Genomic DNA, 13,833 nt, shown 5'->3' with positions numbered 1-13,833 from the left:
CTCTTTCTATCGCCTCTCTATCGTAAACAAAATTTGACAGCGGATGATAAACCTTTACATCATTTTTAGAACCCGCCTTTAAAAGTTTGTTCCTTTATGAACGAGCCCTTACGCCCTGGAAAAGATAATCCGCCCACCTAATTAATCACAAACCGACTTTGAAAATGATGAAGAAATTAATGAAAACTCAAGGGCTCACCGAACTTTGACCCCTAACGCAAATTGAGATCACAGAAAAAAATTAGGCCTAAATTAAGATTAATTTCATGCGCGCGCTGAATTTTGAACCTTCTTTAAGCCTAACATTAGGCTTAAAAATTCAAGAAATAAATTGATATAAAAACGTTTCCGCTATTCCTAAGTTGTAGCCTAATATAAATTATAAAGTTTTGATCTTAAATAAACTTGAATTTTCGTTATGTTCCTGAAATAATTCACATTTAATTGATAAATATATAACGAATTTCTAGAAATTAAAGAATTTAATTGGTTATAGAGATGAAAATGTTTTAAAAAATGTTAATTTTTATTAGAGAGGGGGATAAAGGTGTCTTTCTACGTAACAAATACACTTTTGAGAGTTACTCTACAAAGTTTGGTTAATTTATAGTTAGTTTTGAAAAATTATATTTAAATCATAGACAAACATTAAAACGTGATAAAAATGGGTAGTTGGATGAATGTTTGGAATGTTTTTTATGTTTAATGTAAACAGCATTTGAAACGGATATTTGAAAAATTGTAGAAAGATTGATTTTACATTTCTAATTACCAATTTTGAAGAACTTTGCTAATTACTCCCGCAATTAAAATAAAGACGGTAATTGGCGAGGCTAATAAACTCAAACAGCCGCTGCAATAAACTCCTGAAAATTACGTAAAAATATTAATATTTAACTGCAATTAAATTAAAAGGGATTTTAAAATTAATTAACGAACCTTCGTGGGATACAGTGAATCTAATTTGATCCAATCGTCTGCAATCCTTATCTGTTATTTTAAAAATATTTTAAAATTAAATTTAATTGAGAAAAACTAATTAATATAATTAACTTACCGGTACATCTGTTCCTATCTGTACCCTTTTTAATTCCGGTAACGGAGAAATAAGCGGGACGGCAATTGTAAACTTGATATTCTATTTAAAAATTAGATTTAATTATAATTACTAATATATTCTTAATCTTAATTAGAGCAAGAAAAACTTACTGTGGCAAGGATCGCTCATGTGGAACGCTATTTCAGTAACTGTAAATAATTTATTTAAATTGATTAAATTTAATTAAAGGTAATTAATTAGTTAAATACTTACCTCCATCGACTCCAGTCGTTTTACATTCAATTCCCTTTTCACCTTCCCTGGGAGTTTGATCGTCGCGAGAGAAGCAAACGGTAATGTCACCCGAAGATCCTTCAGTATTGAACTAAATAATTGTAATTAACGTTAATTAGATCCTAATTAAGACCGAAATTGCTTTCCCAGAAGCTAGTAGCTAGATTAAAATTCTAGGAGTACCTTGAAGACGACTCGTCCACTCTTCAAGAAATACTGGGGATACATGGCGAGATACTGGACGTGTTCCGGTGTGGAGTATCCCCTGTAGACGTTGCTTTGTTCATTTCTGGTTCGTCTGTTCCAGCAGTCTTCGTACTGCAAGACAGAGGGGACTTCGCAAACTTTGGTGGACAATTGCTCGGCAATTCGTTTCGAGTCCTCAACGCCCTTTATGACGTCTCCTACGCTAGTGGCCAATGTTTTCAGTTGATCTTCGTTGTTGCCCACGGCAAAAACTCTGGTATCTGTTAGAGGAGAAAGATAAAGTTATATCACGAATCTATAGTAATGCTAAGTAAATAAGCGGTAGATTATCTTTGGTGAGACCAACTGACCCCTGTGCCCGTATCTGACAATGTTGGCTGCTCGATCAACGCGTGACAAATCCGATTGGAGGAAATCGCTGTACTTGAAGATGACGACAACTTTACTGGGAGCGTGGCTGTTCAGGGCGGTGACAAGTTCAAAGTCTTGTAGGGTTCCGTTCAAGGCGTTCATCAGATTCTCTTCGTCGATTGGTTGAGGAATGGCTATCGACGAAAACAAGCATTGAATTTCCCCAAGTTATTTTAAGACACCCTTTAAGAGTCAGGGGTCAAGATAATGGGTTAAAGCCTTACAATTGATGTCGATTCTGGAAGCAGCGCAAGTAGCGGAGGCTTGGTTGGTGCTGTTATAGGTTCTGTATTGATCTACGGGTCGAAGGTTGTTGTTGCCACCTCGAGAATTATGGAAGACGCCGACGGTACTTTCGGCGTAACCGATATCAAAATTACTGCTCAATAACCTGCAATAATTATTGTTCCCCGTTCTTATCTAAGATTTCTTAATTCTTCGAGGCGCCGAGATAAGATAAGGGCTAAAAATGAATTCGAGAGTACTTACGCGATGACATTTTCTTGCATCTCCAAACCTCGAGATCTCGATTCCGTGTCGTCCAACACGAAGAAAAGATTGGTACGTGTTTCGCACCTGGCTTGGTCGCTGCTTTCTGAAAATTACACCAAATTAGGCCCAACATCTTTTGATAGTTCCGAAGCGAAGCCTAATTTTAAGTAACTAAACCGATTTCCCATTGAAAGGCAAAGCCTAGAGAAATTACTCTAGAAAACGGGGAAAATAAGTTGAAATAGCTCACGGATATTGCAGGATTCGTAAGTTTGGGTCATCTGCGTGACGATGCGATCCAACTCGCCCAAGTTTTCCGAGGCCTTCTGTTCCGGGTTAGGGGCTATTTGCTTGAAATCTATGGCGAAGTAAACCAAATAGTAAGCGGCGATAGACTCGACTAGACCATTGTCTCCAGTGATGGAACGGAACTCGTTTCGGCGACAGTAAGACGTTGGACTTCCGCTGTTCTCGGACGGGATTCCTTGGCGACTGTAATACATCCTTAAGGTTTTGCTCAAACTAGGTTTAGCACCACTGTTTAACGAGGCTAGACGTTTGCCAATCAGTAAACCATCAATGGCGCCCGTGATCAGCGCGCGGGTCGAACCCTGAGTGTTCGAGTTCATTCGGAAGGTTTCCGTGCAAACGGTACGGTTCCATTCGCCACCCACACCGTACGGGGTCGATTCGTGACCTTGACTCAAAGCGGCGTGAGCTACCACGTCTAAGATGAAGGCAAATGCGAGGAATTAATTAAAAATGAAGATTTTTAAGGGGTGCTGAGATGACCTCTCAGACTATAAGAGATGACTGAAAGTCATTCTGTATGTCTTGTTTCTTAAGTTAAAGCATTACCTCCGAGCGTTAGTCCTAGAAGCGGATTAATCTTCAGGTTTTTGGTGAAAATTGTAGGGAAATTCTTTTTCAAGTAATCAAAGAGAGACGCGATGTCCAAAGAGTCTTGGTGTCTTTCCGAGGCGACGATACCCAAGAGGACTTTACCCAAAGCTATGGCGTGATGACGGTCACCGTTCAAACTTACCACACCCTGTTCTCTCGGCCTTCTCGTCCTTTTAATACTATAAAGAACCAAAACGTTAAGTACTGGAGATTCCGCGCTCAATTTAGATTATCCATCACTCGAAAGTTAAAGTACTTAGGATCAGCTTGAGACGGACTGGCGTGTTGATGGTTTTCATGGGCGTTGTAATTCGCTGGTGATAAGTCAGGTTCGCCGTCTCCTTCGACGTAGGTGTCGTTAATCAAGTGACCCAACATCAGGAACATGGAACACTTTTCTTCATCAGATAAATCTTTCTCGTCGAAGACATCCGGTTCGTCTCGACGGAAAGGCAAAATGGTGTCAATAATATCCGTCCTCGTCGAATAATGCGCTCCTTCTCGAGTTTGGATGGCAATTCGTTCACCCGATGCTGAAGAAAACTCAATGCCATCGAACGCGAATCTGTCCAAAAGCGAAAAGACTCGAAATTAAACCGTCCAAGCCAAGTCATTTAAAAGCTATTCAAATTGAAATACCTCTTCAAGAGAATCTTGGAGATCTTATAAATGTCCCAATTGGTATGATTTCTTTCAATCTTTTCAACCAAGGACACGAAATTCTCAATACTATTGGCTTGCGGTCGAATTGCCCCCATCATCGGACGATTGGGGTCGTAAAGACGGTTCAAGCAATTAGGGACAATATCCTCATTAACAATTCTTAAGTCAAGAGCGAAAGAAACCGCCAGTAGCCCCGAAAACAAAGCTAAAATAAAGCCATTAATTTAATTAAATATAAATTTAATTACGATGACGATTTAAATTAAATAAATATACCTAAAACTGGTAATAACAACTTCATGGTTGATTTTCTCCGATTTATTTCTAAAATATATTTAATTAGGATTAATTAAGATTAAGTTTAACACGGAAAATTAGCCAACGCCCTATTGGTCTCGAGAAAAAACAAAATGGCGGCTACAAGAACCGTTAGAGATAAGATGGAACGCGAGATGCGAGAATTAGAAACATACCTTAATTTTCTGTTAATTCCAATTAATTTTGGAAAGAAAAGTTGAATTTTGAGCTTAATTAGACTTCAGAGATTCTATCGTTTTAATTTCCCTGAATTTAAAATTATATTTAAGTAATTGGGTGGTTAAGTACAAGGATGTACTTGATCCAAACGCCAAACTCGAAAGACTCCAACGGACTAATTGTAGGTGAAAAACAAGGGTACCTGAATCATAATCTAAAAATTTCTTTCCAACTTCTCTCGTTTAGACGTCTAGATTAGATAACGTTGCTTTTTCACGAATTCTTCCTCGGTTATATAGTACCTATTGCTAAGCCTAACGCGGTACGGTGCAATAATTGACTTATCTTAAATTATAGATAAGAGCGGCCCATATCTAACAACTACCCACACCTAAAAAAGTTCCTTAAATTTGTCTTCGATGACACGAAAAATCTGACTTAAGCCTAGAAAAATTTATAGTTGCAAATTATTTCAAGTGCTGCGAAGAAATATATTAATCACCGGAAATAATTACGTTCAAATATTTGCCTTAACAACTTTAAAGACATAATATTTCGTTAAGGCCTAAAAACTAGGCTTAGTACTATGAAATATCATTTTCATTTATTTACGAAATTAATTTATTTTTAACTTAAATGGTACATTGTATAAATTTTAATTTTGCTTAAGTATGGTAATTCTAATTCATTTGGATCTGGATTTGGGACCTAAATCTCGTTCGGCCAGGACATCGGCGATTTCCTGACACGACGTTGTTATTTTGACTAGTAGAGGAGCAATTAATTGAGAAATTGTACCCTCACACGAAAACGGTGTTGACGATGGTTGAGATTCCTCGAGTTCCTCGTTCACTTTGTCGATTTCTTGATATATTTCACCTTCTTTCTTAATCGCTTCTAACTTGCCAACTTCCATTTGCTTTAATATTTGAGCGAACGACGCTTCCAGCTCCCTCAATCTCGTTTGAATTAAATTAATTTCCCCTTCTTTGTTCAGTAGTTGTAGCAACATGGTTTTCAATTCCGTTAACTCTTCTTTCAACTTTCTAATTTCTTCAACTTGACCTTCGATGGTTATATCAAAATTTCCCGCCATGATACTACCACAATCTATATACCAAGAATAGTCTCTAAAAACGTACGATAATATAGAAGTTTAAAAGAGAGAAGTTCTAGGTTTTGAAGAACTGACACAAACTCGCAAACAAAACGACATATTTATACCTCGCTAATCATTACAAAAAAATTGGTAAGGCTTGATTTACCCACGTGTTTTTTAAAAATTTAAAAAATTCCGCGAATTTTAAACCTAAAAAACAAGAACAAATAAACTTACTGGTAGCGCCATCTGTTAGCCATTTTATTCTCCGCTAAGACCACCTTTGTTTACCGCAACTTCATTCGCTGTAAAAATGCCACCTAAAAAAGGCGGCGATTCAAAAGGAGGTAAGGCAGGTGGTTCCAAAGGTGGCGCGGGTGCTAAAGGCGGGAAAAAAGACGAAGGTGAAGGCGGCGGTGCTAACAAACAAACCAAAGGTGGCACAGCTGTTAAGGTAGCTGTTTACCCACCTATTCTTATCATTCTTTATTAAAAATAACTAAGTTTTAATCGTGATTTAATTAAAATGGATTAGGTTCGACATATTCTGTGTGAGAAACAATCAAAGTCCTTGGAAGCTTTGGAAAAATTAAAAGGTGGAATGAAATTTAATGAAGTCGCGGCAACTTATAGTGAAGATAAAGCTCGATCAGGAGTAAAATATTCATAATTAAATTATTTTATTCATAAATATTAATCCCCATTTTAATTAATTAATTGTATTAAATAGGGAGATCTAGGATGGATGACAAGGGGTTCTATGGTTGGTCCATTTCAAGAGGCGGCTTTTGCACTACCAATTAGCACATTAGCTAACGCAGTTTATACCGACCCACCTGTTAAAACTAAATTTGGATACCACATAATTATGGTTGAAGGAAAAAAATAACCTGTAAAAAAATTAAGATTAAATTAAATTAATTGAAATAAAAATTTTGTCATTTTTTCTTCAACACTTTTTATTTGGCGTTTTAATTATAATTAAAAGCCACAACACAAAAAAAAAACAAACATCAATTATAATTTAGAAATTAATTAATATAAGTGTCAATTAATTAATTTATTAACTAAATGGGACAATTAAAGTCCATTAAAAGTTAATTAAAATTGGTTTTAAACGCGTGTTATTGACAGACCAGCTATCGAGTATATTTGATTCTTTTTTATTCTTATTGGAATGTTGATTGCAAATTATTATGTTTTTGATTATAGTTAATTATTAATTAACATTAATTAAATTTAATTTGTTCTTTGCATTTTTAGTTTTTTACACAGATACTAAATCTAACATTAAGTTTACGGACTTCTAATTGTTGTTGTGACTATTTGTGACCATGGGCTTTTGATTAATTAGATAATTAATTAGCTAATTAACCAAATTAAGCTATTTATAAATAAATAAATTGCACCATCCTTTTAGACTATATACTATATAGTGTGTTAACTCAATCTAATTTAAAAAAAAATTAATCGCGCTAATTGTGTTAATTAATTCTAATTAACAAAATTAATCGCGCTAATTGTGTTAATTAATTCTAATTAACAAAATTAATCGCGCTAATTGTGTTAATTAATTATAATTAACAAAATTAATCGCGCTAATTGTGTTAATTAATTCTAATTAACAAAATTAATCGCGCTAATTGTGTTAATTAATTCTAATTAACAAAATTAATCGCGCTAATTAATTCTAATTAACACAATCCATGCAGATCTATATTTCCAGAGATATAGATTTTAATTTAAACAAAATAATTATATGGCATCGCAGGAATTAATTAAATTAGAATTAATAATAGTTAATTATAATTATAATTAAAATAGTATTAATTTAAAAATTATTTATAAATCTTATATCAAAAAAAAAAAAAAAATTGGGGTTTCATATGATTAAATTTAAAAATTAATTAAAAACATTAAAGTTTAAAAATTAAAATGATTAATTAAACAAAATCAGAAAAAAACCACCGGAAATTATAGTAAAAAAACTTCAATCTTAGAAAAGATATTTCTTCTATGAACTTATTAGTATAATTTACCCATTCTAAGATTGACTTTAGCTTTAATCATTTAATAATTAAATTTAAGTTTAAAGTCTTTTAAAACCCCAGTTTAAAACAATAAAACAAAATATTGTGACCAGATTTGTAAATTAAATTAATTATAATTAATGTATTTTGATTTGGGTTAATTAATTATTACTTGACGAAATTAATTTTTTTGATTAAATATTTATGTTTGTTTGTTTTCGTCAAAATTTGACGAGTTTAAAGGAAACGCGCTTGAGTGATTAAATAACTAACAGTAAATACGAGTATATAATTTTTAGGACGTAATATTAAAAAAAAAAACAATCATTAAACACTGAGAAAAATAATGTTTGTTTGTTTGTTTGTTTCTTTTTCCCCTCAGAGACTTTCTCTCGTAATTATTTATTTAAATAAACAAATAATCAGTCACTGAAATCCAATAACTTCGACTACTTTGCAATTAAAATCAGAGTCACTACACAAAGGTTCGTTGTCAAAAGTATCGCAATGTTCCGTTTTTCCAAAAGAAAATGATTCGTCCAACCAAAGACCATTCCCATTCCTAAATAGGGGTTGTTTGTTTGTTTGTTTTTATTTAAAGGGATCATATTATTATAAAGAACAATTTATAATATCCCTTTAAACGTTTGTTGAAGCTAAACTTACCCAGATCCAACGCAAATCCAATGTCTATCAGCAGCCATAAAGAGTTCTTGATTATGTTGAACGGAAGTTTTAGATTCGACTCCAACCCAAGGGAATTTCTTGGGTTTCGGCGTCATTTTGAACAGAAACGTTTCACCAGTTCCAAAGTATCGACGATGGTTCCCAGTTTCATCTACAGAGTTTCGTTCAGACCACGATGTTGAACAATAAGCCCCAAAAACCTTCGGAAAATAAAAGAAAAAACGGTAAAAAACCCAAATAAGGTTCAAAAACCTTCTAAAACTAAAGAAAAAACGGTAAAAAACCCAAATAAGGTTCAAAAACCTTCTAAAACTAAAGAAAAAAGGGTAAAAACCCAAATAAGGTTCGAAAACCTTCTAAAACTAAAGAAAAAACGGTAAAAACCCAAATAAGGTTCAAAAACTTTCTAAAACTAAAGAAAAATGTTGGTTTTAAGTTTAAGAACATAAACAAAAATTTAAAACTGATAATTACCTGATCATTAGTGGCTTTAATGACTATAATAGTCGGCTCCCATTCATCAACTCTCATATAAAATGCAGTTTGACTGCTGCCGTGTTCGTTAGTAGAATAAACTAAATGTGGCTGAAGCATAGTAATTCTTGCTGGTATCCAACTCATTAATAACGCGATCTAAAAGCCCCCCAAAATGAATTAATTAACAGTAATTAGCAAATTAATAGGAAATGAACCTGATCAGCAGTTAAAACTCCGGTATGAAAATCTCTAAGTGGAATCATTCCAACTGAATGATGTCTTAAATGTTGATCACCCATTTTGTGTTTCATCTAAGGGATTAAATTTAATTATTTCAATCTAATATTAGAATTAACATACGATTACCCACTTCTTTAACAGAGAGAGAGCCAGAAGCTGTCATATGAATTTCGTACAAGGAATCAGACGGAGGAATTCCAAAAGCGCCCATATCAGAAACTCTTCTATGTTGATTAAAAGAATGACTCTTGATCAACATATCAGCTTGAACTAAGCGTTTACGAACTTCTTTTCGACTTAAAGCTCGAATTCCAAAAGCCAACTGCCAGAGAAAGATTAATTTTTAATAATTAGCCTTATTCCTGATCAGCGCCACCTACACATAGCGGCGACTTTGAGAACTACTGTAATGGGCAAGCCTACCAGATGTCGCTAAAATCTGGTGACGCCTTTTTGGTAAGACCCGGAGAGTGCCCGTCAGTGACGTCACCAGATTTTAGCGACATCTGATTGGCTTTCCGATTACAGTTGTTCTCAAAGTCGCCGCTATGGGTAGGTGGCGCTGATCAGGAATAAGGCTAATTTTATTATTTATTAATCATGGACTCTGTCCATTCTGACCAAAACAAACCTTCAAAAATTTATCAACTGGTATCAAATTATTTTGACAAAAATAAACAACTTCTTCGGATAAACCTAAATATTGCTTAGTTTCCATTGACGTGTTTGGTTTTGAAGCTGCAATTCCTATAAGGTAGAAATTAATTAGTTCACGTTCTTAATTTAATTTTTCAGGGTTCATACAACTTTTGGAAAACAAATTTCCCTGAGATTTCCAGGTTTTTTCCCCATATACTTCCCTGAATTTTCCAGGTTTTTCCCGTATATGGAGTATCCTATGGAGCAAATGTTAACGAAGGAGTGGGGGTGTGGCAAATTGGACTACAACATACTCAAAGGACATCCCCGTATCTCTAATATAACCAGAGTTATGAACCTCCAAAGTATAGTGTAATGTTAATCCTACGGAGGGAATGTTCACGAACATTTTGCTTAATTACTCGGCCCCTGTTTGACGCAAATTTCCCTGATTTCCCTGAATTTTACTGAAAATTATAAATTTCCCTGATGTTTTTGTCAACTATTTATTTCCCCTGAATATTCCAGGTTTTCCCTGATTTCCAGGTTTGTATGAACCCTGTTAAAGAACTATTGAAAAATGTAGCTAGCATTTTTCTTTACCATTATTATACTTTGCAAAGCAAATAAGTAAAGCTATAATAGTTCTGATTAGAACTTTACTGCCTTCCAATAGGAAACAGTCGATAACTCTGACTAAATGTTGAAAGGGAAGTCCTAAAAACAACCAACATAACCAACGATCAAAGGCTTTTGTCATGGCTTCATTAGGCGTCAAATTATGGTTGTCTCCGTGTCGCATTTTCGCTTCTTGTAGCATAAAAAAACCTTGCTTCTATCAAAAAAAAAAAAAACAAAACGGAAAATTTAATCTATCTCTAAAATAGAAGGAGACTAAACTTACAGCAAACTTCCTGGACATTTTCATGGCCACAAGAGCTCTAGCTTCGTGAGCTCCCTTAGTTTGAGCCACAAAATCATCTTTACTAGCTGATAATATTTGACAAAGACACGAATAACATTCTTCCTCCGAGAGGTAGTGCATTAGGATAGCCGCTAACGGGTACAAAATGGGGCAGTAGGTGATGCTAGGATGGGAGTAAGCTACGACGCAAAGTACTCTAATAACAGCTTGTTGACCTTCAATGTTTAGATAGTATTGAGAGATATAGATTGGGTCGCAAAAGACCGGTAATCCAGGAGCCATTGGTCTCTCTCCTAATAGATCTTTCACCGTTGTTTCATAATAACCAGGGACGTGTTTCTCCTTGCCAATATACTGGCAAAGTCCCACCCATAATTCCTTCCTGATCGGGTGATCAACGGGCCAGTTTTCAGCTCGTAACAACTCTTTCACCTGACTAGGTTGTTCGGCTACTAAGAGCCTGGCTATAACATCGTAGGAATTTGTTTGAGAAGTTGTATTCTTAGAGGATGGTAATGTTGGTGGCAATCGTGAGAAATCAACATGATCCTGGTAAAAACTGTCTTGTAAAAGCTGACTCATCCTCAAACCTGAAAATTTTATTTCAAGTAAATTATGATGTCACCTAAGAAGCCGCCCATTTACTAATAAAAAGTATAAACCCCTTCGCTAGTGGACTTTTAAATTTGATTTTAATCATTTTTTTTTCGTGCCAGGTGTGACAAAGTACAAGCTCTAACGATTATCACCTTTGATTAGCAATTAAAAACGGCCGATTAAAACGGAAAATAAAATATACAATATTATATCATGAAAGTCCGTCTATGTTTTTGGCTCTAAAATTGTTTTGAAGTTTCCATGCCAAAAGTTTGAAAGGCCAAGGCTTAGCGAGTAAAAAATTTATCGCACCCCCAAATGAACGGTCCTTGATTTAATTTTAAATAAATAGGTTCCTAGTAATTAAAACTAATAATTGTAGGCCTGTTAGTTTAAATTACGCGTATTTAATTAAAAAATAGTCTCACCAAAATTTCCGGCATTTGTTGTTCGACTCCCGAATCCGACTTTACCCGTCAAAATATTTTTCCTCTCTATGTGTAGTTCTCCTTGCCCTTTAAACTTGTTGACGAAGGTACTATAGCTTCTTCCCATTGGTCGGTCTAATTTCTATGGCCCCTGAAGGTTCGTTTTTGCGGTTTATCATTATAAAGTAAATATTTACTTATTTAAATTAGATTATTTGAAGAAACAAAAACGTACAAACAAATCAACAATGGATAATTCCGTTATCGCAAAAAGTGGCTGGCTTTATCGTCAAAGTAATATTTCCAAATATTTATTAATTTTCCACGGCACATATCATTTTTCCACTAACAAACGCGATACGTTTCCGTTCCGTTTCGTTAAAGATGAAACACCTGCCATTTAACAACAAACGGGGGGCTAGAGATATTTTTTTATATTATGTTAAATACTTTACAGCTACCATCATGAAGAAATGGAAAAAAAGTTGGGTGGAGCTATACCGTGATGGTCATTTAAAATATTATGAAAACGACCAGAGTCCCAACGCGGAGGATGTTATAATGATGCCAACAGAATGTGTCTCTATTAAAACGGGGGCCCAAATTGAGGGGGTCCATCCCCCGCAATCCTACAGCCCACAAGCCCTCTTTTCTGTAACTTCCACAAAATCAAACTGGATCTTTTGCGGAGAATCTCTGGATGATATGAGGGCATGGCAATTAGCATTGGAACAAGCTAGATTATTTGGGGTAATTATATCGAAACTAGCTTCAAAATCAAACAAACTAACAAACAAATGTGTGTATTATATAGTTACAACAAAGAATGGTTGGTCAAATGGCCCCTCCTCCCTATATGCAATATGGTTACCAAGGAATGGCGCCCCCTCCTTACGGTAAGATACAAAAACCGTCTTCCAATTGACTAAAAATTAAGTAAACATTCTTTAGATCCAAATTTAGGAGGTTACGCTACAGCTACAGCTACAGGAATTCCATACCCGCAAACCAGTTATTACGGCGGTTACCCCAATCCTTATGGTATAGTATATTGTAAACCACGAGAAACACTCTTATTAGATCTCTTAACAATGATTGAAAGTCCATTTTTTCAGGTGTTCCAACGGCTCAACCAGCAGCTCAAACTATAATTTATCATCAAGATCCAAATCGCGGTGGTTATTATCGGCATGATGGTACTAATCTCGCAGTTGGAATGTTAGCGGGCGCCGCGTTAGGCTCCATGATGTGGGCTCCACTTTTATGGTGGTAAAGAATTTATCGAAACATTCCTAAGAAACGAAACAACCTACGAGAGAAAAAAAAGCAATAAAATTAACTTAATAATATAAGTTAATTTAAGAATTAATTGCTTTTTTGTATATATAATATTATATTATATAACCTTGATAATGGAAAAACAAAAGAAGTTATAAACTTTTTAATATACAGAAGAAAAAAAATTAAAAAAACAAGTCAATTAAAATTTAAAAACAAAAAGGAAAGGCCAAATTTATATTAATTAGTCCAAGAAAAAATTAATTATACGATTTAATGGAGATTTTTAATTTTATATAATAATCACTTTTTTAGTTTTAATCTGATTATTATTTTAATGTTTTCTTGTATTTTAACTAGTCAAAAAAAAGTAAAAAAACAAACAAAATCAAACAAACCAACTTTGTATTTATGTAATTTTATTATGTATTTTGCCCAGTATTAATAAAGAATTATTTAAAAAAAAAAAAAACAATTTTTTGAATTTTTTTTTTCACTTATTAAACATAATTAATTAATGGAATGATTAGAAAGTAATTAAAAGTACACGAAATAATTTAATAAATTATTAATATTGATATAGAAAAATGACAAACGTTTAATTAGGCCTATTTCTTTTCTTTTTTTTGGTATAAAAATTTGCATAATTTATTAATTTTAATTTTTATAAATTAACTCAGAAAATTTTTAATTTGTAAATTATATATATAGGTAGTCGCAAGCAAACAATGATTAAACTTATCACAATTAATTTAAATTAAAAAAATTAAAAATCTTTGGCATTAATTAAAATTAGGAATAAATTGGCGTTATTTGAAAAAAAAAATTAATAAATAGTATTTGTTCAGTCTTTTAGCTTCATTTTTTTTGTTAATAATTATTATTTAATATTAGTAATTATTTATGTATTCAAAATTCTCAAAAAACATTTTTTTGTTTTTGCAGGA

The 13,833-nt window shown here is 33.8% G+C and overlaps 4 protein-coding genes across 9 annotated transcripts; 2 read left to right on the top strand and 2 right to left on the bottom strand.

Moving 5' to 3' along the window:
* Positions 1–507: 507 nt before the first annotated feature.
* LOC149588353 (uncharacterized) lies at positions 508–4,838 on the bottom strand. Of its 3 annotated transcripts, XM_089862833.1 has the most exons (16): positions 4,689–4,834; positions 4,483–4,573; positions 4,286–4,333; positions 3,986–4,214; positions 3,603–3,911; positions 3,302–3,525; positions 2,694–3,170; positions 2,441–2,546; positions 2,176–2,342; positions 1,891–2,085; positions 1,517–1,800; positions 1,313–1,424; positions 1,210–1,248; positions 1,058–1,138; positions 940–990; positions 508–866 (listed from the first exon to the last, which is right to left on the bottom strand). In XM_089862833.1, the coding sequence occupies exons 3-16, from the start codon at positions 4,308–4,310 to the stop codon at positions 769–771; spliced, it is 2,397 nt and encodes a 798-aa protein (XP_089718959.1). In that variant the 5' UTR covers positions 4,311–4,333; positions 4,483–4,573; positions 4,689–4,834; the 3' UTR covers positions 508–768. The 3 variants fall into 3 exon arrangements, with proteins under 3 accessions (XP_089718959.1, XP_089718958.1, XP_089718961.1); XM_089862832.1 differs by having other exon boundaries at positions 4,483–4,838; XM_089862835.1 differs by lacking the exons at positions 4,483–4,573; positions 4,689–4,834 and having other exon boundaries at positions 4,286–4,415.
* Positions 4,839–5,835: 997 nt separating this feature from the next.
* LOC149588352 (peptidyl-prolyl cis-trans isomerase NIMA-interacting 4) lies at positions 5,836–6,518 on the top strand. Its single transcript, XM_089862856.1, has 3 exons — positions 5,836–6,039; positions 6,121–6,240; positions 6,316–6,518. Exons 1-3 carry the CDS (start codon positions 5,899–5,901, stop codon positions 6,472–6,474), a joined length of 420 nt encoding a protein of 139 aa, XP_089718982.1. The 5' UTR covers positions 5,836–5,898; the 3' UTR covers positions 6,475–6,518.
* A 1,302-nt stretch (positions 6,519–7,820) lies between these two features.
* On the bottom strand, positions 7,821–11,735 carry sky (GTPase-activating protein skywalker). Of its 3 annotated transcripts, none has more exons than XM_089862843.1 (9): positions 11,609–11,735; positions 10,563–11,173; positions 10,262–10,493; positions 9,651–9,766; positions 9,150–9,341; positions 8,995–9,090; positions 8,777–8,935; positions 8,282–8,502; positions 7,821–8,177 (listed from the first exon to the last, which is right to left on the bottom strand). In XM_089862843.1, the coding sequence occupies exons 1-9, from the start codon at positions 11,733–11,735 to the stop codon at positions 8,042–8,044; spliced, it is 1,890 nt and encodes a 629-aa protein (XP_089718969.1). In that variant the 3' UTR covers positions 7,821–8,041. The 3 variants fall into 3 exon arrangements, with proteins under 3 accessions (XP_089718969.1, XP_089718971.1, XP_089718970.1); XM_089862845.1 differs by lacking the exon at positions 11,609–11,735 and adding an exon at positions 11,383–11,477; XM_089862844.1 differs by lacking the exon at positions 11,609–11,735 and adding an exon at positions 11,333–11,476.
* LOC149588350 (pleckstrin homology domain-containing family B member 2-like) lies at positions 11,634–13,340 on the top strand. Of its 2 annotated transcripts, none has more exons than XM_089862851.1 (6): positions 11,634–11,765; positions 11,819–11,902; positions 12,066–12,358; positions 12,423–12,504; positions 12,572–12,649; positions 12,724–13,340. In XM_089862851.1, exons 1-6 carry the CDS (start codon positions 11,753–11,755, stop codon positions 12,879–12,881), a joined length of 708 nt encoding a protein of 235 aa, XP_089718977.1. In that variant the 5' UTR covers positions 11,634–11,752; the 3' UTR covers positions 12,882–13,340. The 2 variants fall into 2 exon arrangements, with proteins under 2 accessions (XP_089718977.1, XP_089718976.1); XM_089862850.1 differs by having other exon boundaries at positions 12,560–12,649; positions 12,724–13,337.
* Positions 13,341–13,833: the final 493 nt, after the last annotated feature.

This window comes from Phalangium opilio, unplaced genomic scaffold (assembly GCF_054372755.1).
Source record: "Phalangium opilio isolate 3A_F unplaced genomic scaffold, DU_Popi_V2 ptg000662l_1, whole genome shotgun sequence".
Taxonomy (NCBI): Eukaryota; Metazoa; Arthropoda; class Arachnida; order Opiliones; family Phalangiidae; genus Phalangium; species Phalangium opilio.
The sequence above is the reverse complement of the archived record's forward strand: the minus strand, read 5'-3'. Positions and strand labels throughout refer to the sequence as shown.

Coding starts and splice junctions, on each gene's coding strand:
- LOC149588353 (XM_089862832.1), bottom strand. CDS start 4,310: ATGAAGTTGTTATTACCAGTTTTAG. Junction 3,171..3,301: donor TCTAGGACTAACGCTCGGAG/GTAATGCTTTAA, acceptor CCTTCATCTTAG/ACGTGGTAGCTCACGCCGCT. Junction 2,343..2,440: donor ATGCAAGAAAATGTCATCGC/GTAAGTACTCTC, acceptor TAATTATTGCAG/GTTATTGAGCAGTAATTTTG.
- LOC149588352 (XM_089862856.1), top strand. CDS start 5,899: ATGCCACCTAAAAAAGGCGGCGATTCAAAAGGAGGTAAGGCAGGTGGT. Junction 6,040..6,120: donor AAGGTGGCACAGCTGTTAAG/GTAGCTGTTTAC, acceptor AAAATGGATTAG/GTTCGACATATTCTGTGTGA. Junction 6,241..6,315: donor AAGATAAAGCTCGATCAGGA/GTAAAATATTCA, acceptor TGTATTAAATAG/GGAGATCTAGGATGGATGAC.
- sky (XM_089862843.1), bottom strand. CDS start 11,735: ATGGGAAGAAGCTATAGTACCTTCGTCAACAAGTTTAAAGGGCAAGGA. Junction 9,342..9,650: donor CAGTTGATAAATTTTTGAAG/GTTTGTTTTGGT, acceptor TTTCTCTGGCAG/TTGGCTTTTGGAATTCGAGC. Junction 9,091..9,149: donor GCTCTCTCTCTGTTAAAGAA/GTGGGTAATCGT, acceptor TTAATCCCTTAG/ATGAAACACAAAATGGGTGA.
- LOC149588350 (XM_089862850.1), top strand. Junction 12,359..12,422: donor AACAAGCTAGATTATTTGGG/GTAATTATATCG, acceptor TGTATTATATAG/TTACAACAAAGAATGGTTGG. Junction 12,505..12,559: donor AATGGCGCCCCCTCCTTACG/GTAAGATACAAA, acceptor AACATTCTTTAG/ATCCAAATTTAGGAGGTTAC.